Source organism: Cucumis melo, chromosome 3, assembly GCF_025177605.1.
Source record: "Cucumis melo cultivar AY chromosome 3, USDA_Cmelo_AY_1.0, whole genome shotgun sequence".
NCBI classification, from domain to species: domain Eukaryota; kingdom Viridiplantae; phylum Streptophyta; class Magnoliopsida; order Cucurbitales; family Cucurbitaceae; genus Cucumis; species Cucumis melo.
The window spans coordinates 3,211,040-3,235,812 of NC_066859.1; the positions used below are offsets into that span (position 1 = coordinate 3,211,040).

Here is a 24,773-nt window from a genome sequence, read left to right on the forward strand (position 1 = left end):
TATGGTGGAATCACTACTACAAATTTGGCCTTCAACGACGCAAAATATGTGTCATAAAGAGTTTCAACGACACACTTTTCGCGTTATTGAAGCCACTGTCAAGAAAAGCTCTTTAACGACACTTTGGAAAATGTGTCGTTAAATATGATTCGATGACACTAAAATTGTGTCATTAATACCTTCACCTTGACGCAATAAATATGTCGCTGACATCTATAAAACGACACTAATATAGTGTCATTAATACTCTTACATTGACACAAATTATGTGTCACCGTTATCTATACCTTGACAAAAATATATTGTCATTAATACACTTACATTGACGCAAATCAGGTGTCGCCGTTATCTATACCTCGACACTAATATACTGTCATTAATACTCTTACATTGACGCTGTAATTGTGTCACCGTTATCTATACATTGACACAAATATATTGTCATTAATACACTTACGTTGACGTAAATCAAGTGTCACCGTTATCTATATCTCGACACTAATATACTGTCATTAATACTCTTACATTGACGCTTTAATTGTGTCACCGTTATCTATACCTCGACACGAATATATTGTCATTAATACCATTTTATTGACACTTTAAATGTGTCATCGTTATCTATACCTCGACACGAATATATTGTCATTAATACCCTTATATTGACACTTCAAATGTGTCACCGTTATCTATACCTTGACCCGAATATATTATCATTAATACCTTTATAACGACACTAATATATTGTCATTGTAAATGTTTCGTTACACATAGTTCTTGCCAAGAAATGTGCTTTGACGACACTGTTGCTGTTTACTAAAGGCTTATATGTCGACACATGTTTGGTGTCGTTATTATTCTTTTTCGCAGCACGTATTTCCTGTCATATATTTCTTCTTTCAAAAAAATTAATTACTACATTTTAACATTATGCACATTTGTTTGGAAAGATATTTATATTGATAATAAAAAATGTAAATTACATTGTCGGTAAAGGTTTTTCAATAATCCAAAAGATAAATTAACTGTAATATATGTACGACCTAATCTAATCAAACTAATGTAGGAATGAACTTGATCGATACCATGATCCATCTATTCTTCAATTACCTACAAAGTTGAAGAAAATGAACCTTAGTCAACTTTCATTACGGAAAATGCATAAGCATAAGCATAAACATTAAGTACATTCCAAATAGGAACTTTTTAACATAAACGTCCAAAGTTCATACAACCAAGGTTCTTTATAAAAGACCCATAAAGAACACAAAAGATAAAAGAAAAACACCGACTACATAAGCATAAGCATAAGCATAAACAGAGAATCAAATAAATATGTTTCAATTCAATCTTTAAAGACCTAACAATATTCTGATTTAAATTTAAAACTTAAGCATACACGTATCCTTAGCCCCCCCTTCAAAGTCATTTATAAACTTAAACATTAACTTAGCATCTCACTCACTCCTTCCAAGGTCATTATCAAAAATAAATGTATCACTCCCCTCCCACCCAAGTCATACAACCAAGTTTCTTAGTAAAAGATTCATAAGGGAAGCAAAAGAGAAATAAAAACACCAACTTCATAAGCATAAGCATAATATATAAGTAATGCAATAATTTGTTTTGATTCATTCTTTACAGACCCAACAATGTTTCAGTTTGCATCAAAGAACAACTTAAGCATAAACGTACCCCTAGTCCCAACCCCCCGCCACCCCAAGTCATTTCTAACCTTAGCAACTCACTCCCTCCTTTCAAGGTCATTATTAAACATAAATGTATCTCCCCCCCCCCCCCAATTTCCCACTCCCTCACCCCTTCTAAAGTCAAAGTTGAGCTTAAACATGAACTTAGCACTCCCACCGTCCCGCTCCCCACTTCCAAGGTCATTAATAAACCTAAACATAGACTTACCTCCTCCATTCCACAAACACCTATGCTACGAATAAAACTTTGCAAGTAAACGAAGTGAACGAGAAATTAACAAAACAAAACAATGTCAACACGGTTCCTAAAACATGTGTAAGCAGATTGAACAAAATAGTTAGCTTATCAATGACTACCATAACTGCAGGATAGTCAACACAACTATGAACAGAGATCCAAAGTACATGTCAACATGATTCCTCAAACATATATCTAAAAATCAACAAAAGAGCATTTCAATGACTAGCATAACTGCAGGATAGTCGACGCAACAACACGTGTTGTAATAAAATCCACACAAAAAAGCATATAAAGTTGTCTCGTTTACAAATTTTACCTTTGAGATTGGGAACAGAAAATATATTTGTTAACGAATTCAGCCCACTCCGTTCTTACGACATCTAAATCGTCCTGTGAGTATGTTGAGGTTGATCCTTCCATCTATTCATCATTTAAAAATGATTTAATATGCAACAATTGTACATAACATAAGTAGTTCAAAAAGGTAAAATGAAATACTTACTACTTCAATGATTGTCCTGTTGCTTGACAATATTATATCACGCATGAATCGCATCACATAATACTCGCACTCCACAATGCCACCTTGCTTCGGACACTATCCATAAGAGAAAAAGAACAAAATACCCATGTTACAGTTGCAAAACATAAAGTATGTTTACCTATTTCTTCTACTAAATCCCCATTCCTCATACCTTGATTATCCTCCAAACAGGCTTCTTCTTGTTCGAAATGTCGAAAGCCCTAAGAATGCATATCAAACAACGTAAGTTATACAATCATTGTATCATATGCAACATATTAACTCATTATTGTTTTATCATAGATAAAAGTTCCAACATACATCCGGACGACATCAGAGGCATCATTGTTAATTCGATTTCTCAAAGGATCCATCCAATATGCAGTGCCTCTTGAAAAATCGATGGCTATTAGACACCAATGGTTTCTATATTGACAGGTAAATGTGAGTTAAACTTAGAATGAAGGTCATATAGTTCATTAGGTGCATTAGCTGAAAAAAGTTTTGCACATACCCTGAATTGTATGGAAACATCAAAATCTGACGATGGTCGGTCCCAAGCAATCTAGCATTCAGGATCTGTGCTCGATCTTCTTTACTTATACCAACTGAAACAGAGCCAGCGTCTGCAAACTTGTAGGATCCCAACGTTCCATTCTCTTCCATCACTTTGTAGAGGTGACTACAAATATGAACAGCATACTCGATTTTACTGCGTGGTACACATTATTATACTATGTAATTGATGTACAAAAGAGGTAACTTACAACATGAATGCATCAATGCATTAGGTTGATATAGGCTGCATTTGACAAAATTCTTAGAGTGCCTCGAGGAATATGCAACATTTTCGTTCATACTCAAAAACTTTAGCAGGTACGTGAATTTGAATTTTTGACCCAATATAATCAAGTTCCCATAGCAATAATCGTAGTGTAACTGGTGCTCTCTTTGTATTCAGTGTCAACGACGGTAATCGCGGATCAGCTTGGTACACGCTTTTCATCTGCCACAAACATAAAATCTCATCCATATGAAATATATTTAAACCAAATCCATTGTGAAAAACACATTACCTTTTCGTCTAGGGGAATGACTAAATGACGAGGCCATAACAACTGTGAACCAACTTCTTGGGAAAGCATAGTCCTACCTTCCCTTGTTGGAACAGGAACGAAGCAATTACCATCGGTAACCATGTCCACTGATACCTTCACGTTGTCACCGTCCATGTAGTAGTCAAAAATAGTTCCAGTACCGACAACATTGTCCTTAGTCCCAATTGCAAGTCGACAAGAAGTGCCATCCTACAATATACAGTGAAAGAAAATATGATCATATTACTATATTGCATCTGAGAAATTGGAAACTATAGGAATCAAATTCATACTGACCTTCACTTTTGTCAAAGTCTCAATCGATGCACAAACATATTTGTTCTCCTCACCAACCTTCGCCGCACATAAGTGTTAATTGATCAGATATTTAATCATTAAAAAAATAACGTTTGAGTTAAAAAAATAAAAGTAGATGCTTTCTACCTTATCTTGTTTTTCTATTGTCAAGTCCTCTATTGTCAAGTCTTCTAGAACTTGTCTATTTTCTTCTTTTGCATCATGGTCATTTGCATCATCTGATGTGTCAATGCTTTTAGAAGTCATTTGACTCTTGATCTTGCTCTCGTCAGTTTCTCCCTTTGTGGCCACTTCAGGAACCTTCTTATGCTTCATTAATTCTGCTTCCAGTTCTAAGATACGAGCAACCATTCTCGCTCGCTCTTCAGCATAATCTTCTTCTTTACCGACCTTCTTTCGTTTTTCTCTTGCAGTGTGGAAGTATTTACTTGGTGTGACGTATTGACCCACCCCTCGAATCCTTCCTGGTGGATCATTCCCTCCGATGGCTTGCGATAATATATCACAAGTTACGTTGTCCATTGAATGAGACGCACGTTTTGAAACAAGTAGGTTGTCCTATCATGAAAAGGTTATAGTATTTTTAGTAAGTACAAAAAAAAAACACCCTTACAAAAGGAAAGTACTTACAATTTTATTGGCCACCTCCTTTGTGTCTATGTCTGGAATCTCTCCATCTTTAGTAGTTCGTGCTTTCTTCCATACTAAAGCACGATCAATTAACTCACCATTAGATGTGCTTGCTTTCTGAAAAAGGAAAGAACATTATGATTAGTTATAACGCATTACATGTTGCATTATGTTAACAACCATATATACTATTCTTTGCGTACCATCTCTTCGGTAAGGTTTGCATAACCTTTTCGCGACATTTGATGGTTGTACTTGTTGTTCTTTCTCCGCTCACGTCCCTTGTTGCTAACCATCTTCACACATAAACTACATTTTAGTATAATTACTGTCATATATGAATGAAGAGAATGGTGATTATAGTTACCTCAAATTGTTCGGTTAATCTGGAAGCGACAAATATGTTCCAATGCTCACGATCGATGAAAGAGTATTCTGTTGGTGGGTCTTTTAGTTTCTCCAAATCTTTCTTATATGTAATACATGCTTTGTAGTTAGCGACGACTTGAAGTTTCGAAAACATACACTCGCATTTTGTAAAATACTCTTTTTGGATCTGGGGTCTACTACGAAGCCACCCTATTACATTACATTATATAATGAACGTTAGTGACAAAATGCGAACAACGTTACTAACTAAAGGTCAGAAAATTACCTCAATTAGTTCGTAAATTTTATCTTTGAGCTCTGTAGCTACATCCTTCTAGGATTGGTAACTGATCGGAACATGAATCCGCACGGTTGTTCCAATGAAACTCTTTAACTTGGTTGCACTTTCACCAATGGGTTGACCGAGCTCATTGTATTCAACCACTCTCTTGTGTCCATCACAACTAACCCGTGTGATCTCAGACATTCCCGTAGGTCCACCTGTACCTTTACCTTTATTAATGACTCCCTCGGTACTCGGTACGCTCGAGCAACCAGCTTCTAATCTAGCTTGTTTTCCAAGTGTCATTGTTTGGTAAGTGATGGTCCACTGCATGAAATGACACATAATTTTCAGTATAATACACTATTCATCAACATATCAATTATTTAGGCGAAATGAAAATGAAAAACAATAATCATAAACAACAATAATCCATTAGTGAGATCCATCAAAAAGTTGACATAACATATAGATCAACATACATGAAGATTTGATAAGTTTGTTACAAGACGTAAAAGAAAATGTTTACAAGTATCACTAATTGCTCAATGGAAATACTAAAAAACAAAGCTATGTATCAGCCTTTTTTACTTTTAACGACACAATAATTTGATTACTAGTGTCGTTGAAACCCAAATTTGTAGTAGTTAATAAAGAAAGGAACAATATCTAAGAAAGAAGGAGAGGTTCGTGCAATTGGTTTTCCTAATTCAAGGAAGCACAAATCTATTTTTGGTCAGAGAAAATATGAGCAAAACTTTCCGTCGTATATAAGCAATGTTTCTCATATCCTTTATAATAGCTATGTATCAGCCGATACATTCTCTGAAACTCCAAAACTCATTAACTCAAATTCTCCTCGACCATTTGTACAGGGTCAAGGTAGCAAAACCAATTCAGATACATGGCGGTTTGATCCAATTCCCATGACTTATACAGAGCTTTTACCTCAGCTAATTCAAAACCGACAGTTAACTCCTATTCCAATGATTCCTATACAATCTCCTTACCCAAAATGGTATGATTCAAATGCTCAATGTGATTATCATGTTGGAGGAGTGGGAGACACTCAACTGAAAATTGTTTGGCTTTAAAAAGAAAGGTGCAATCTCTAGTTAATGTTGGATGGTTAAGCTTCAAAAAATTTGGTGAGAAGTCGAATATCAATGAAAATCCACTGTCTAATCATGAAAAATCCAAAAGTGAACGTTGTGGATGACCTTGTTGAAAAGTGCAAAAATGAAGTCCATGAGATAATGATGTCTATGGAAGCACTTTTTGAAGGTCTTTTTGAAGCAAGATATGTTAGTCAGGAATATCTAAACCCCAACATAAGATATGAAAGGTATGATAAAAGCAGACAATGTATATTCCATCAAGGAGTTGCAGGCCACGTTGTCGAACAGTGCCAAAAATTTAGATCCAAAGTACAACAACTTATGGATTCAAAGATACTCAGGGTATATAGAGGACAAGGAAAAAACGAGATGAAAGACAGTAAAATATGTGCTTTAATGGATGAAGTTTCAGAAAAGGAAGATTCCTTTTTACCAAGACCTTTGACAGTCTTTTATCAAGAAAGTCGTAATGAGTTAACCTTCTACAATCCTAAAATACTCACAATCCAAAGTGCCGAGTCCTTTCAAATTTAAGGATCTAAAAGCAAAGCCATTGCGGTATATCTCCTCTCCCTTTTTTTTCTTCCTAAGAAAATCTCCTCATTTGTTTTTATAGGGCACTGAGATGTTAGATTTTTTTTTTAGATTGCTGAGAAGAAGGCAGGATCGTAAGGATCTGTTTGTGAGAGTGGAAAGTGGAAAGAATCATGAAGAAGGAGAATCGTGAAGAGGGAAAGGGAAAAAATCGTGGGACTTGTGAAGGAAGTAATTGAGAGAAAATAGAGAAGAGGAATGAGAATTAATTATTGTTTTCTTTTTTCCTTTTAAAAAAATAAATAAATTCAAATTCAAATTAACTTAAATTAATAAAAAAATAAAGTAATAAAATAAAATAAAGTAAATATAAAAAATAAAAATAAATGGCCAAAATATGGTATCTAGAGATTATTTGAAATTTCTACATTTAAAACAATAAAAATTTTAAATTAATATATAAAGAATTAGAATTTTTAAAAACCTAAAAAGTTTTAATAGAATCTAAAATTCTAGATTTTATTTTAGAATGCAATTATAATATAATTTAAAATAATAAAAGAATGGAAAAACATGTAAGCTTACAAACTATAATTTCCTTCTCTCTTCCCAATTTTACTTTTCTATTATTGTTGCACTAGTATATCCTACCATCAACATATTAAGATGTGTTTTTCCTTCATTTTTCTTACTTTTGTTTGTTTGTTCATGAGTCTCCAATTGGTAGCCATACAAATTTCATATTTTCTTTCCTTCAATCTTTGCTTGTGTGATTCTGTCACCAATTGTTGAATGCAAATAAGATCTATTTCTACTTTTCTTTTTCTTCTCTTCTTCTTTCCCTCTCTACTTCAACCACAAACCACCATGCCAATCTTGTTTTATGCTTCAATCTTTCACCACTTAGTTGTTTGCCTGAAAAATAGAAAAACTTTTGAATATGTAACAAAACGCCAAACTATTTACGGCTCGTATAACAAAGCCCATAAAATTAGTCATTTTTTTAAAATATTCTAGGTTTGCCCTTCCATCTTTCTTTTCTTCCTCGCAATTCGTCTTCCTCATGCTATTTCTTTCATCGTCTTCTTTCATCGTCTTCCTTCTGCGATTTCGTTTTTCTTCTTTCCTATTTTTTTCTGCAATTTCTTTTCATCATCCTTCTTATTTTTCAATTCTTTTTTCATCGTTTTTCTTCTTTTCCTCTTCTTTTTTTTTTTTGCTTTTCCATGGTTTTTCTACTTTTTCTCTTTTTTTTTTCGTTGCAATTTCTTTCCATCGTCTTTCTTCTTTTAATTTTTTTACGTCGTGTACAAAAAATAGCAAAATTTAAAAGATCGTGTATAAAGAATCTTAAAAAAAAATCATTTAGATTGGAGCAGCCAAATGTAAACGAACGTGTAAAAAAAGTAAACTTTCTTTTCTTCCTCACAATTCGTCTTCTCCTGCTATTTCTTTCATCGTCTTCCTTCTGCGATTTCGTTTTTCTTCTTTCCTATTTTTTTTCTGCAATTTCTTTTTATCATCCTTCTTATTTTTCAATTCTTTTTTCATCGTTTTTCTTCTTTTCCTCTTTTTTTTTTTCTTTTCCATGGTCTTTCTACTTTTCCTCTTTTTTTTTTCGTTGCAATTCCTTTCCATCTTCTTTCTTCTTTTCCTTTTTTTACGTCGTGTACAAAAAATAGCAAAATCTAAAAGATTGTGTATAAAGAATCTTAAAAAAATCATTTAGATTGGAGCAGCCAAATGTAAACGATCGTGTAAAAAAAATAAAATATCGTGTATAAAGAATATTGAAAGAAAATCATTTAGATTAGAGTAGCCAGATGTGAACGATCGTTTTAAAAAAAGGTAAACGATCGTGTACAAAAAAAGATTGTGTATAAAGAATCTTGAAAAAAAATCATTTGGATTGGAGTAGCCAAATGTAAACGATCGTGTAAAAAAAGTAAACGGTTGTGTAAAGAAATCTAAACGATCGTGTACCAAAAGAATTAAAAAAATCGTGTACCAAATTTTGAAAAAAAAAATCATTTAGATTTGGGGACCCAAATCTAAATGATCAAATCTAAACAATCGAATAACCAAATTTAAACGTAACCAAATTAAACGATCGTGTAACAAAATTAAACGATGGAATTGAAAAGATAAATTGTAGTCATATCTAAACAATCGCGTATAAATTGTAGCCATATGTAAACGATCACGTATAAATTGTAGTTATATTTAAACGATCGCTTATAAATTGTAGTCATATATAAACAATAGCGTATCAAACAATAACTAAATCTAAACGATCGCAAATATATTACGCGCGCTTGTTGACGACGTGGTTGACAGAGCATTTTTTGTATTTTACACGGTAGAGCTTTGTGCTTTTTTTCGTTTTTGGAATTGTTCTATAGAGTGTAAATATTTTATCACTTTTTTATATTTTTTAAAAGACCCCTTAAAAATATGCTACACTCAATCTATTTTTGCAATAATATATTTTTTTTTATTCCTTTTTGTGTATCTGTAATTGTGTGTAATTAGTGACCTCTAAAGTATTTAAATACTGCTTTGATCTAACTCTTTTTGTATTTAATGTTTGACGGTTTGATCAATTACCGTGGTATTTAGTTATAGTGCATTTTGGTGTTTTTTTAATAATTTGAAAACTCTCTAAATTGTTGGATGTTTTAATTCAATTAATTCAAATGAGAGTGTTTTTTACTATTTCACACTTCTATTTTTTATTACTATTTGTCCAAAACCTTCAGTTTTGTCTTTTATTTGATGAGTATCGAGAATAAATGATTGACAAGGGCCTAGGGCCTAAAATGCAATTTCATTAAATAACAAATTACGAAAGCCAAAAAGATACTGTAGCCTGTTAGAAAGGGTTCAATTTCATTTTCAAGAATTCATTGGATTTGGGCCTTTGGGTCTGTTTTTCATGGTTTTCTTTTCCCCAACTAGAGGAGGGCTTACCAATAGAAGGTTTACTTTTTGATAAATAGCAAATTTGTATTTAAATTGATAAAATAGTAAAATCAGAAAATATGGAAAACTAATTGGTGGAATAATATCTTAAATGCCCCTGTCTAACTAAAAAAATTGAATCCTAAATACAATTATCAAGAAACTACAAATATCCTATAATTAAAATCAAACTCCCAACATATGATTAACACGTCAAAATCAAACTTCCATCACTTGCAAGAAATTATTAGAGCTTCTAGCTAGTCTACTTCAAACATTTCAAAGTCTTCATACTTGGATTTTCTTTTTGCCAGCTCCTCTGATCGGAGGCTTTGGAATTTTTGTCTTGCTTGCGGCTAAACCCGTGAAAGTCGACTAAATCCGACTCCAATAGACGTTAAAACATTAGAACTCGCCGCAAACCCACTGTAACGACCCAACTCCTTATACTAAGTCAAAGCCATTACTAATTTAAAAAAACAAATAAAGTTTATAAAGTTTGGATAAAATGAAACAAAACCTCAAAAATTTAAATTATTTAAAAGTCTAATCAAAAGTAATTTGCGCTATGTGTAAAGGTAAAATCCTAACTCAGACCCTATCTAATTTTAAAGAAATAAAATAACAAATAAGGAATAACTAAAATGCAAACATTGAAGGTTTAAACTCGGATATAAAGCGGAAGCAAGAGATTCCTATGGCTCGCCACGGTCACTTCTGGTCGCTCGCCAGCTTGCCCTTGCCCTTACCCCTACCTCTGCCTGAAAAAATGAAATGGAAAGAGTGAGTATAAAATACTCAGTAAGGGACCCACTACTAGTCCCGCTAGGTGCCTGTTAACTTTCTATTAGAGTCCTGAAAATGGTACCCAAGAACTAGTATGTTCCCGAACACGTGCAACATGTGATTCTGTAGGAACAAAATTTGGTCTTTGGTGACCCAAAGGAACATCTAGGACAAACTGGTCTGTAGAGTACCCGGAGGAAACACTAAGACAATCGGGCTGCGAGGATCCCGTCGAATCACTCGAATCATGTCTATATCAATGCCAGACTGGCGGTCCAGTCAGAATACGCAGTCCTAAATAGGTGGTGATCCCGAAGGACACCAATGCAGGTACGACTCTAATAGGATAAGCTAACATGCATCCTAACCATAGCACACACATAACATAGCATCATCACGTCATCATGTCACATCCTATCATCATATGACGTCATATCATCGTGTCAAAACATAATATCATATCAAACCACATCATCATGTCATACATATCATCACATCATTATGTCATATCATATCCTCATTAATTGACATGTCATTATGCAGTCTAGTCATCAATGTGCATAACTAAGAATATATGCGATCTCTTAATTCTACTCGTAGGGCTAGTAGTAGAATCTCTTACCTGGAAATTTGCTCAACGAGTCCTAACCGTAAGGTCACACTTTTCCAGCAGCGATGTCCTACTGGTTAGAGCATAAAGTTTTCATAACTTAATCAACAATCGACCAAAGACTCCAGACATTCCATTGAAGTAACTTACCTTAGGTCGAGGTTGGGACGCTTGAGCCCTTAACTGGAGAAGTCCCACGCTTCAAGATCAATTGGTCCTAGATGTTCCTTAAGAGAAATAATTTAATTTTAACCCCAAAATTAAATTATTTGAGATCCAACAAATTTTAAATGTTTAGTTGGGTATTCCAAAACCCAATCAACTTACCCAACTAGGTGAAAAGGACCGGAAACGGGCTAGCGGCTCAAAAATAAATGAAGCGGCTAGGCGACTCGGCTAGAAAGCAGAAAACAGCTCGGACAGGTAGCTCGGACAGGCAGCTCGCGCATGCAGAACGGCTCGGCAGGCAGCTTGCACGTGCAGGGTGGCTCGAAAGGCGCGGCGTGCGTGTGGCTTGGCTACTGAGTAAGCGCTAGCGCAGCTCGCGATCGGCTCACGGAGAAGAGCGCGGGTCGGGTCGGCTTCACGAGATGAAGAAAACGCGGGCGCGCGGGTCGAAGGCGAGGCGCAACTATTCAGGTCGGGTACATGGATCAACTGTGGTCGCGAGTCGGCGTGCGTTTCGCTCGGGATTACTTGGCTGGGGTAGGCGACACTCGATATGTGACGACGTGGCTAGGCGAGCGGCTGGGTGACGCGGGCTTCGCAGACTTCGATTCACACGTGATGGCTGGTGCGGGGACGGAAACGAAAACACTCGGGCGGACGACGGATCGACGAGGCTCCATGTGAACGGCTTAGAGATGCGGCTGAGATCCGTGCGTGACGGCTGGAGCTTGGCGATGCGAAGGGCTACGGTCGAAGGTGGTGGCGGTGGCTAGGGTTAGTGTTTGGTCCTCCTCTTTCCTTTTTTTTTTTCTCTTTGTGAAGAAAATGACCCACTTCCCAAGACCTATTTAACCAATAATAATAATACATTTATTATTATTTTCCTCCTTTTCCTATTCCTTTAAAATTTCCAAAAACAACCAATCACATCACTCCCTTATATATATATATATTTCCAAATAAAATATCACATTATCTTAAACCAAAATAATTCAATTTTTCTCTCTCCTCCACCCAATTATCTTATCTTCAACAAATAACTCTACCAAGTTTAATTATCCAAATAAAGAAATTATTTTATCCTCAAAACTTAATTAATTACACCACCAAAATTTCATTAACCAAGAATCCTCAAATACATCCAATTAACACAACTCCCAAGCCCCACCACCATTAGGTAATGTCTAATAAAATCATAAATCAAATAATATTAAACAACCAAAAATTTGGGGCGTTACACCCACGACCAACGTCGAACGCCATCAAAAGCTGCTAAAAAAAGCTCGTTGCCGCTGACGTTGAAACTCAAATTTCTTCCTCTGATGGCTAAACCAACCTCTGATGACTCCAAAACCATGTTTAAACCAGTTGTTAAACACGTTGTGAAGCTGTTGAAATGAACACCGGAGTTGTTGTAAACAGCGCAAAACCGTCATCTTCTATCCGCCTCGAAACCCACAACTAAACCTCTAACATCTTCCTCTCCATTGACCAACGTCTCTCTTCCTGATCTCTCTTCCTGTTGGAACACCAAAAACCGTCACACCACACTCTTCTCTATCAATCTTTTTTGCTAGAAAAAACTCTCTATTGTGTTTTTTCAACTTGCGGCTGCCCCCTCTTCCTATTTTTCATGTTTCTTTTTCTTTTCTCTAATTTAATTTAAAAGACATAAGGAAGAAGTTTTAATTAATTGCAAAAATGCCATTGAGGCATATTTAAAGTCATTTAAGAAATTGTAATAATTACCAATATTATTAATAAATTGTTTAAAATATAACATACCCCAGAATCTTGTAGATATATTTGCATCATTTTAGGGATAATATATAAAATTTGAATTCAAAATAACAATTGTGTATTATGTATTATTTATGAAATTATTGTTAAATCAACAAAATTTGGTGATGAAAATGTGGTAAATGAAGTTTGTTATTTTAGCATTATTTTAGGGATGATAATTTAACTCAAATATAAGTTTAGTATCTTTAGCATAATTTTAGGGATTCAAACTAACTATTTAAAATTAAAGTGTAAAAATTGGATTTAAAAATAAGGTTAAAAATTGAGATTAAAATTAACTATTTTAGGGTGAGATATATATTTTTAAACTCAAAAGATTAATACATATCAAATATGTATTACGTATTATTTATATCTATTTTTTGATAAATAGTTTGAAGAATAAAAAAATGCAAAATAGTTGAATTTATCTTTGTGTTATTTTAGGGATACGAAGTAAAATTTGAATTCAAATTGACGATTTTAGGGGATGATATAAATTGTAGATTCAAATTGTTATTAAAATTTTGTAATATGTATTATTTAATAAAAATTTTTATAAATAATATGAAATGTAAAAAATTGTAAATTAATTGATTTAAATCCTAATAATTAGGGGATGTTGAAACTAAACTATGTGATATTTTGTTTGTTTTTTTATCTATACAAATACACTGTATTTGTATGCGAGGAATTGCCCTTAATTGTGAAAGCTATACTCAGACAAAAAAAAATTGAAAAAAAATCCAACAAGCGGTTTTGCCATAAATCAAAATATTTTTTGAATTTGCTATTCTTCTATTTGTAATCCAATATTTTGCTATTTTGACGAAAATAGTAAATTGAAACTAATGACATATCTTCAAGGATTGTTGGAACAATATAATATTTTTTTGATTTAGTTAAGAATTATCATAAGTGTGTGTTTACAAATACACTGTATTCGTGATATGTGATATTTTGTTTGATTTTTTTATCTCAACAAATACACTGTATTTGTATATAGACAATTGTTATCCGTGGAGGGATAAATTCAAGCTAAAAAAGTGAAAAAAATTATTTGGACAGTTAGTTTTGCCATAAATCAAAATAATTTAACAATTTGCTATTTTTTTCTTTTTCCTATCCATAAATTTGCTATTTCCTCGGTTTTTCCTTTAGAAAATAATGAAATTCGAATCCAACCGATCGATTTATAATTCGAACGTTGTTTTAGTTGAGCTGAGAGAGAAAATATTTCAAGTAAGGGAAATTTTAAGTTATGTCCAACTATTTAAAACTTGGTAATTTGAATTACATTTTTAATCATTCAATTTTTATTTAATATTTAATTTTATACTTTCATTACAATTTTCACTCCACCAAAATTTGTTTGGAATAAATAAAAATGTGCGCTTTTGAAAGGTTTTGAAAATAATAAAAATGATTTAAACAATGTAACGCTTCAAAATAATATTTATATATGTGTGTATATATAATTAAGCAAATAATGAGAAGGTTAAGAATAATTATATTATTAGAGATAATATAATTATTTAAGATAAAGAAGATAAAAAGAGATTGAATTGGTATTAAATGAAGAGAGAGAAGAAGTGGGTTTTTGATTTGGAAAAAGAAAAGAAAAATAATAATTGTTATATTATTTTTTTACTTAAATAGAACATCGAGGAGCGTGCCCCTTTACTATTCATCATCTTCTCCCTCAATGCAAAAGAAAATCCTAGTTCGCCTTCAAACCCTAGCCGCCACTGTCTTAGTTCTCCAATCAACCTTCGTTGTTCAGTCTGTCGTCCATTAATCTTGTCGTCAAAGCCGATCGCAAGTCAATCACTAATCATGTCACACATCTGAGCCGTAGTCGTGGGATGGGTCTTCGTTTCACGTCTACCACGCTCCGTCGTTGCAAGCCACCGATCACGTCTCTCCTCCATCGTCCATAGTCCAGCATCGTGGTTTGTTCGCATCCGTCGCGCCAGCCACCATTCGCGAACCAACACCCAACCCATCACCATTCGCAAGCCACAACCACCGAACTCCTTAATACCAACCGCGCCATGGTAGTTGGAGTCACGTCCTTGTACTCAAGCTGCACAAGTCGTCTACTCGAGCCACTCAACCTCCCTGTCTTCCAAGTTGCACGCGAGCCGCCAAGCTGTTTCTCTAGCCATCCGAGACGTTTTCCCTTTAGCCAAGCCGCCCACCTAATGTTTGGTTCTTTTTCCCCTATTTTGGTAAGTTTTGGTGAGTTTTGGTTAATACCGATGAGATATTAATTATTGGACTCTAAATATTTAATTTTGGTTTAATTTGTTTAGAATTAACCGAAAGTTTTGAGTTATGAAATTGTCCCAACCAAGGATAAATTGGATTCGACCTCAACTTTAGGTAAATTGAATTAAATGGATTTTTGGATCTTTAAGAAACTGTTAAGTTATTGAATTTAGTATATTTATTCTTGGAAAGCTTGATTGTTGTTGTTATGAATAAATTGGTTAAGCTAACCTCCATGTATTGATGACGTATGTTGATGACTGATATTTATGACTAAGTTATGATGATGATGATGATGATGATGATGATGATGATGATGATGACTGATTATGTTAATGTTGATGTATGAAATATTAATATCATGATTAAGAACGCTTGATTAATATTCATGTCATGCTTGTGATGTTTATGATAAGTTACATGTTATAGATAGGCGTTCTATTAACTTTATCTATTAGAGTCGTACCTATATGAGTGTCCCTCGAGATCACCACCTTTTTATGACTGTGTGGTCCGTTGAGATCACCAATCTCATGAGATGTTATGTATATGAGTGGTCTGACGGGGTCACTTACACCTCGATTGTCTTAAGTGTTCCTTCGAGTTCACTGAACACCAGTTTGTCCTAAGTGTTCTTTCGAGTTCACCAAAGACCAATTTTGTCCTAGATGTTACTTTGGGTTCACCGAAGATCAGAGATGTTCCTACGAGATCATTAGATTGTGTGTGTTCGGGAACCCACCAGTTTAACGATACTTCTTTACAAGACTCTAATGGAAAGTTAATAGACACCTAGCGGGACTAGTAGTAGATCCCTTACTGAGTATATGTTTGTACTCACTCTTTTTATGTTTAATCTTTCAAGTAGAGGTAAAGGTAAGGGTAGAGGAAAGCTGGCAAATGACAAGAAATGACCGTGACATTTCATATGGAAACTTTTTGCTTCGGCTTTTACTTTACAGTTATGATTTCAGTTTTTTGTATTCTTTGGTTATTTTCTTTAAAATTAGATAGGGCCCGAGTTAGAATTTTATTTTAAATTTATCTTTATATACATTTATTTATTTATTTATTTATAGTTTTAAATGACTATTTGAGGTTTTCATTCAAAATTAGTGTTGTTTTCTCATTTTATTAAGAAAGTTTTTAATTTTTTTTAGTAGTAATGACCTCACCTTAGTATAAAGAGTTGGGTCATTACATTCAAAATCAATTCTAAACAAATTATAAGCAAAAAAAATAATTTTTTTTAACTTTATTTTTCTTCTTCAAAAAGTATGAAACATTCTTTCTAAATGGCAATAATTTCAATATTGATGGCCATAAGAAATGTTATTTTTTGACTTTGGACAACTATTGAAAATTCATGCTATTGCAATGTTGAAGGAGGAACCAACAAAGTAAAGTTGCTTCCACTTGAGACATAAAAACATATGAAAAATATGTATGCAACAATCACACTTGGAATGGAATAGATAAAGCCAAACCCACAAGTGGTTACGTTTTTACTTTGGAGGCAGGTTTGTATCTTGGAAATCTTCTAAACAAACAACAAAATCTAAATTTATAGCTTTAGACAAGGCTAGAGAAGAAGCAGAATAACTTCTAAATTTTTTGGAAGATATTTCCAATTGGTCTGATGTCTGCAATATGTACATAGTGATAGCCAAGCAGCTATTTGAAAGGCATAAAATATTATGTATAATGGTAAGTCTCGACATATACGAGAGAGGCATAATATAATCAGGCAACTACTCTCTAGTGGAATTATCACAATTGATTTTGTGAGGTCAAAAAATAATATTGCAGATTCACTTACTAAAGGCCTAACTATGGAGTTAGTTGGAAGTTCATCAAAAAGAATGAGATTAAAGCCTATAATATGAAGTTACTCAGAGAGGTAACCAACCTAGTTGACTGGAGATCCTAAGATCTAGGTTCAAAGAGTAAATTGATATTTGGATAACATATATTGAGAACTGCATTGAAATCTTTCACCTATTCTACGAATGATGAGGTAATGCTAGTGTTGTTTTAGGGTAAGCATTATTATGCTTTTAATGATTTCTGTAAGTGGTAATTATTAATAAAAAAAAGGTGTATACGATGTTCTGTACATGAATCGCCTATGTGAGTATGAAGGGATCGCTTCTGTGAGAATTTTAAGGTGAAATCTCTAAAACGCTTATGAGACCAGGCGGTATTCAAGGCCAAAACAAACACAATCATGAGAACAAACTTTGTTGTAATAAGAAGCTGTGTGATCTCTATTGTTTTAGTTTACTCTAGAACGGTTGATAGTTCAAGGCATCTTGTCCACTAATTCACCAAGTAAACTCGATTGATGTTCACTAGTAAAAGTTCAAAGTTTATACTACTTATCCTAATGCAGGTTCTTCATTTGAAATACCTAACACTTATTTTCTTCCATTTATCAACTTACCATTTATGGGGGAGAGGGGGGGAATGTTGGAATAAATGGTCATCGTTTGTGTTTCTTCATGAATGAATGCATCATGAGTGGATGCATCACTTCATGAAAACTAATATAACTATATTATAGAAAAAGACATGACTTTTTGAATAATGGCCACGAATAAATCTATAAATAAGGTCATTTTCTATTTGGTTGAAGAAGATATCATTTCCATAATCCTCTGTTTTCTTCAAAAAGAATTTTTCTCCATTATCCACAATTTTGACATTCAGTAAATCTACAATTAATAATTCATTTTTAAAAATAAATAACTTAATTCAAAATTTCCAGGTACTTTTTAACTTTGAATTTTTGTGAGAATGATGTGTAAAATAAGAAAATATTTTTGCAATTGCATCATATGTGAAAATTTATTATAATAAAGTAGAATATATAAAAGTGGAAAAACATTGCAAAGTCTAGGGTCTAGACTTAAAGAACGAAAATATCGTAGATAAACGTACGGTTGTTCAAAAAAAACCTAACGACACAAAAAAAAAAGTCAATTAACCAATCCAACAAAACTCACACAATGTTTTATTTTAGTTGAGTTCGAATAACTAAATAAAAATTTTATAACTAGGTAAATTGTAATAAGGGTTAATTATTTGATTTGAAAAAGGTTACAACTCGAGGAATTAAATTAGGTTTAAAAAGTCTTACAACTTAATTCAACCAACAAACTGATTCAACCAACAAACTGACGAAAGTTATGATCAGTGCAACTCATTCTATTAATATAATGAAGCAACAATTTTAATCAAATACTGTCAAAGTCTTTTTTCTTGAAAATGAGAAGTTCATTTTTAAAATGACTCTTTTTTCTTTTCATTTTAAAAACGCTTTTTAATATACTTGTCTTTTAAAATCCAAAAACCCATAAATCAAAAATAAAATTAAATAAACCAATTATTGATTATCATATCAACTCAAAATAGGTAGCAAACAATGCCTACAACTCTCATTAAATTACAAAATGTTTATTTGTAAACGAAAAAACTTTTAACTACCACACACAATAAAAACTCGAAGAACTTAAGATTTGAAATAAACATAAAAATATACAAACAAAAGATGCATGTACGACTTTAATTATATTGGATTATTTTGGTTTAATTTTTCTATGATCTAATTTTAGTTCATTTATAGATTCCCAGACTTCAATGCTAGTTTATTGTTGATCTGTTTTTAAAAAAATGTTATCTACGACATTTTTACAGAAATATAAACATATTTACATATTAACTGTTTTTTCTTACATAAATACTCTCTTACTATGCAATGAGATTGGTTAAAAATTAACTTAAAAAGGTGAGATTTAATATCTATTAGAAATACGGACTAAAATCAAACAAATTTCAAAATATATAAAAGATGAATTGAATAATAATTGTGATAATGCTACACTAAAAGAAAAGAGAAGAGAATGAAGTGAGAATGGAAACAAAAATGAAATGTGTCCCCCCACCTTTAAACAATAATGGAGCACCACCATATAGCTTATTCATTATTCATTATATATGGAGAGGAGAGGTCTGTAACGCCCCAAAAATTAAGATAATTTATTGGGCGTTATTTTGAATCCATTTAATGAGAATTATTTGATTTATGTGGGAATTGAAATTAATTAAATATTTCTTGGATGAATATTTAATTAATTAGAGGTTTTGGCACGTGGTGTTTGTTAAGTTTTTGTTTAAATGGTAGGTTAAGAGAATTAAGTAAAGTTGTGGATTTTTAGTGTTGTTGAAGTTGAATTTAATTAAATAATTATGGATGTTATTTAATTAAATTGTGGGGTGGAAAGTTTGTTGGAGATTGAATAATTATATGTATATGTGGAAATATATATATAATTATTATGTTAAAGGAAACGATAATTATATTTGTTGAAATATAATTATTTAAGGAAAAAATAGTTGTGTTTTGGAGAAAGGATATTTATTAAAGGAGAAAAAGTAAAATAATTATATTTTGGGAAAATATAATTATTTGTAAAAGGATAATTAATTACTTTGGAGAAAGATAAACAATAATTAATTATTTGTAAAAGGATAATTACTTTGGAGAAAGATAAACAATAATTAATTATTTGTAAAAGGATAATTACTTTGGAGAAAGATAAACAATAATTAATTATTTGTAAAAGGATAATTACTTTGGAGAAAGGTAAACAATAATTAATTATTGTGGAAGATAATTAATTATTTTTGAGAAAGATAAATAATAATTAATTATTGTAGAAGATAATTAATTATTTTGGAAGAAAGGTAAATAATAATTAATTATTGTGGATGATAATTAATTATTCTGCAGAAAGATAAATCTTGATTATGGAGTGAAGTTGTTATGGTTGGTTTAAGATAATTCATGTTGGAAGTTATAAGTGATTTATTGGAAAAGATTTGATTGATTAAATTAATTGAGGACTTAAGTTAATTTGAGATTTTGGAGGGAAAAGTTAGTTTTTGTGGAATTGTAATTAATTGAGTATATATATATGGATATATATATTTAATTAATAATATGGAAAAGTGAAGTTAATTATATGATGGAATATAATTATATTTGTTTGGAAAAGAAGATAATCCATAAGGAGAGAGATGGTTGATTTGATTGGACAAAAAAGATATATATTTATTTGCAAGAGAGAATAATGGTTTAAATAAATATATATTTATTGTAGATTTTGGTGAGAGAAAAATAATAATAATAAAGAAGTATTATTATTATTACTAATAGTTGTAAATGCCTAAGATTAAGGCATTGATTTAGGAAAGATAATGGGAATAAAGATATATGTATATTTTTTTGGTATTATATATATATCCTAAAAGGAAAAGGAAAAGAAAATAATAATAATAAATATTATTGTTATTATATATATCCTAAAAGGAAAAGGAAAAGGAAATAATAATTATTATTATTATTGTTATTATGTGAGTCTATAAATAGCATTAGAATGCTTAAGATGGAAATAAAGGAAAAAGAAAAAGGTTCTTTATCTTCTTCTCTAAGATAACCCTCTGTTGTCGCCGCCTCAGTTAAAGTTAAGATTGGTCTCTTTGGAAGCTTGAGGATTTAAAGTGATGAATTTTTCATCAAGGATAAGAGGATTTTCCAACCTCCATCTGAGTAACCTTGGTAAGCTAATGAAATTAAATTAATATTTTATTAATTTAATTTTGGATCTATTTGAGGTTTCTTTAAAGGTTCAATTGGCTAAACTTTTTAAGATCTAAATCTTGGATTTTTCCCAATCAAGGTTGAATTGGTTTCAACCCAATTTTTAGAAAGTTAATTTGGGAGAATTTTTGGGTGTTAGTCAATTGCCAATTTCATTTAATTAAGATACTAAGTTTTCCTTTTATGATTAGGATCAAGTTAATTGGAGAATTTTTACTGTCAACTAGGAACTACCTTTGTTTGGCTAAAATCTCCAGGTAAGAGATTCTCCTACTAGACCTTCGAACTGAATTCAAGAGACCGCATGTAATTATGATTGTGCATTGATGGTAGCTAAAATGCATAATTTGATGATAATGATTATACTGAGATTATGATGATAGTTGATGTTGATGATGATGACTGAGATTATTATGTTGATGATTGATGATGATGACTGATGTTATGTTAATGACCGGTAGTATGTTGTTGATGACTGTTGAGGATTGTTAATGCATGATATATTAATCACATGATTAAGGACGTTAAGATTAATACTCATGCCATGTTATGATGTTATGTTATGCTACATGCTATGGATAGGGTGTTCTGTTAACTTTGTCTATTAGAGTCGTACCTGCATGGGTGTCCTTCGGGATCACCACCTATTTAGGACTGAGTGGTCCGACGGGACGCCAGTCTAGCATGGATAAAGATATGATTCGAGTGATTCGACGGGGTCCTCGCATCCCGATTGTCTTAGTGTTACCCCCGGGTTCACTACAGACCAGCATGTCCTAGGTGCTCCCCCGGGACACCGAAGACCAGATTTTCGTTCCTACGGGAGCGCATGTTGCACGTGTTCGGGAACGTGCCAGAGATTGGGTACCATTTTCAGGACTCTAATGGGAAGTTAACAGACACCTAGCGGGACTAGTAGTAGGTCCCTTACTGAGTATATGTTTATACTCACTCTTTCTATGTTTAACATTTCAGGCGAAGGTAAAGGTAGACGAAAGCTGGCGAGCGACAGAGAAGGATCCGTGACATGCCATATGGGGGCTCAGTTTTGCTTCCGCGTTTATGTTTCAATGTTTTCATATTCCGTTTTTAATGAAAATTTAGTCTTCCCTCGTTTCAAAAAGGTGTCTCTTGTCATTGTTTCTTTTTAGTAACGACCTCAGCTTAGTATAAAGAGTTGGGTCGTTACAGTTGGTATCAGAGCGTCAGCTTTTAGGTTCTGTAGACTAACTTACGATGTGAGTCTCTGATTTTGTCTCTATATATGGCTATTACGGTCCTTCGTCACTCGCCAGGTATGTATTTTATGATACATGATTATGAATATGCACGTGACCTTGCCTGTATTAAACTAGAACTGCATGAATGTTATGATTTAAATGGTGATGGTTTTGGTGTTGAAGTTTAAGAAAAATGTTGCCACGTAGAGGTGCTCAATGAGGTGGTTGAGTAGGCAAAACAGTAGAACGTGTTCAGCCTGATGAACTGCTTTGTGACTGGATATCTAAGACATTAGTTATGTTGGTGGTTTTAAAGGAAACTAAAGGCATGGTTAAGTTCAAGTATATCAAACACATTTGACGGTGTTTAGAATTGAGTTGCTGGAGAAGGAACAAAGTAAACTTTAGTGCATAGTTATTTTGGTGAGATTTCAAGAAATTGTTTTGAGTTTACCATGAAGGATAAGTTACATCTAGTTTAAAGTACAAGTGATGAAATAACGAATTTCTTTAGAATAACTAGTTAAGTTGATGTCATTAAAGAAAGCAATAGTTGGACATGAGTTTGAACTTTATCAAACAAGAAAAGAGAAATTAGTGACTTCTAAAGATTGCTAAATGGTGGAGAATACCTTTTTGGTCGAAGTTTGAAGTTGGAAAATAGAACGTAGTTTTTGAAGGTTTATGAATTAAGTTTTACTTGGATAAGTGTAAAGGAAAGAAAAGTGTTTGAGAAAAGTAATATTTTGTCAAGTGAAGTAAAGCATTGCGCAACATGAGAGTTGCACTTAGGAAAATATTATGGCAAAGTTACCAAGTTGACAATGCTACTTAGGAACAAGAGTATGACAAGAGAGCTCGATACTCGAAATTGTTCAAGAACTAAAACTTTCGAGGACGAAAGTTTCTTAGCGAGGGAAGATTGTAACACCCCATAAATTTAAGGAACTTATTATGGGTATTACATTAAGTGGAATTAGAAGTTAAGGAATGTATTTGGTGTTTTGTGTTAGATTAATTAAATATATATACATGGGTGTGTATATTTAATTAAAGATTTTGGAATTTGGTAGAATTTGTGAGAGCCAAGTATCCCAAGCTGTTCAAAGATTAGAACTTTCGAGGACGAAAGTTGTTAAAGGAGGGAAGATTGTAACGCCCCAAAAATTAAGATAATTTATTGGGCGTTATTTTGAATCCATTTAATGAGAATTATTTGATTTATGTGGGAATTGAAATTAATTAAATATTTCTTGGATGAATATTTAATTAATTAGAGGTTTTGGCACGTGGTGTTTGTTAAGTTTTTGTTTAAATGGTAGGTTAAGAGAATTAAGTAAAGTTGTGGATTTTTAGTGTTGTTGAAGTTGAATTTAATTAAATAATTATGGATGTTATTTAATTAAATTGTGGGGTGGAAAGTTTGTTGGAGATTGAATAATTATATGTATATGTGGAAATATATATATAATTATTATGTTAAAGGAAACGATAATTATATTTGTTGAAATATAATTATTTAAGGAAAAAATAGTTGTGTTTTGGAGAAAGGATATTTATTAAAGGAGAAAAAGTAAAATAATTATATTTTGGGAAAATATAATTATTTGTAAAAGGATAATTAATTACTTTGGAGAAAGATAAACAATAATTAATTATTTGTAAAAGGATAATTACTTTGGAGAAAGATAAACAATAATTAATTATTTGTAAAAGGATAATTACTTTGGAGAAAGATAAACAATAATTAATTATTTGTAAAAGGATAATTACTTTGGAGAAAGGTAAACAATAATTAATTATTGTGGAAGATAATTAATTATTTTTGAGAAAGATAAATAATAATTAATTATTGTAGAAGATAATTAATTATTTTGGAAGAAAGGTAAATAATAATTAATTATTGTGGATGATAATTAATTATTCTGCAGAAAGATAAATCTTGATTATGGAGTGAAGTTGTTATGGTTGGTTTAAGATAATTCATGTTGGAAGTTATAAGTGATTTATTGGAAAAGATTTGATTGATTAAATTAATTGAGGACTTAAGTTAATTTGAGATTTTGGAGGGAAAAGTTAGTTTTTGTGGAATTGTAATTAATTGAGTATATATATATGGATATATATATTTAATTAATAATATGGAAAAGTGAAGTTAATTATATGATGGAATATAATTATATTTGTTTGGAAAAGAAGATAATCCATAAGGAGAGAGATGGTTGATTTGATTGGACAAAAAAGATATATATTTATTTGCAAGAGAGAATAATGGTTTAAATAAATATATATTTATTGTAGATTTTGGTGAGAGAAAAATAATAATAATAAAGAAGTATTATTATTATTACTAATAGTTGTAAATGCCTAAGATTAAGGCATTGATTTAGGAAAGATAATGGGAATAAAGATATATGTATATTTTTTTGGTATTATATATATATCCTAAAAGGAAAAGGAAAAGAAAATAATAATAATAAATATTATTGTT

General features: G+C 32.1%; 1 protein-coding gene and 1 long non-coding RNA gene across 2 annotated transcripts; both read right to left on the reverse strand.

Annotated features, from left to right (window-relative positions):
* Nucleotides 1–2,636: 2,636 nt before the first annotated feature.
* On the reverse strand, nucleotides 2,637–3,113 carry LOC107992185 (uncharacterized). The gene is made up of 3 exons (XR_007819734.1): nucleotides 2,988–3,113; nucleotides 2,795–2,899; nucleotides 2,637–2,694 (listed from the first exon to the last, which is right to left on the reverse strand). It is a non-coding gene; the product is annotated as an uncharacterized LOC107992185 (long non-coding RNA).
* Nucleotides 3,114–3,293: 180 nt separating this feature from the next.
* On the reverse strand, nucleotides 3,294–5,476 carry LOC103504261 (uncharacterized). The gene is made up of 8 exons (XM_051082682.1): nucleotides 5,236–5,476; nucleotides 4,886–5,097; nucleotides 4,722–4,814; nucleotides 4,519–4,635; nucleotides 4,015–4,446; nucleotides 3,868–3,924; nucleotides 3,550–3,780; nucleotides 3,294–3,479 (listed from the first exon to the last, which is right to left on the reverse strand). The coding sequence occupies exons 1-8, from the start codon at nucleotides 5,474–5,476 to the stop codon at nucleotides 3,294–3,296; spliced, it is 1,569 nt and encodes a 522-aa protein (XP_050938639.1).
* Nucleotides 5,477–24,773: the final 19,297 nt, after the last annotated feature.

Bases quoted from the DNA above. Each gene is read 5' to 3' on its own strand.
- LOC103504261 (XM_051082682.1), bottom strand. From the start codon at position 5,476: ATGACACTTGGAAAACAAGCTAGATTAGAAGCTGGTTGCTCGAGCGTA. The intron at 3,925-4,014 runs GTAGAAAGCATC...TGTGCGGCGAAG, and splicing joins CAATAGAAAAACAAGATAAG to GTTGGTGAGGAGAACAAATA. The intron at 3,781-3,867 runs GTCAGTATGAAT...TGTATATTGTAG, and splicing joins AGACTTTGACAAAAGTGAAG to GATGGCACTTCTTGTCGACT.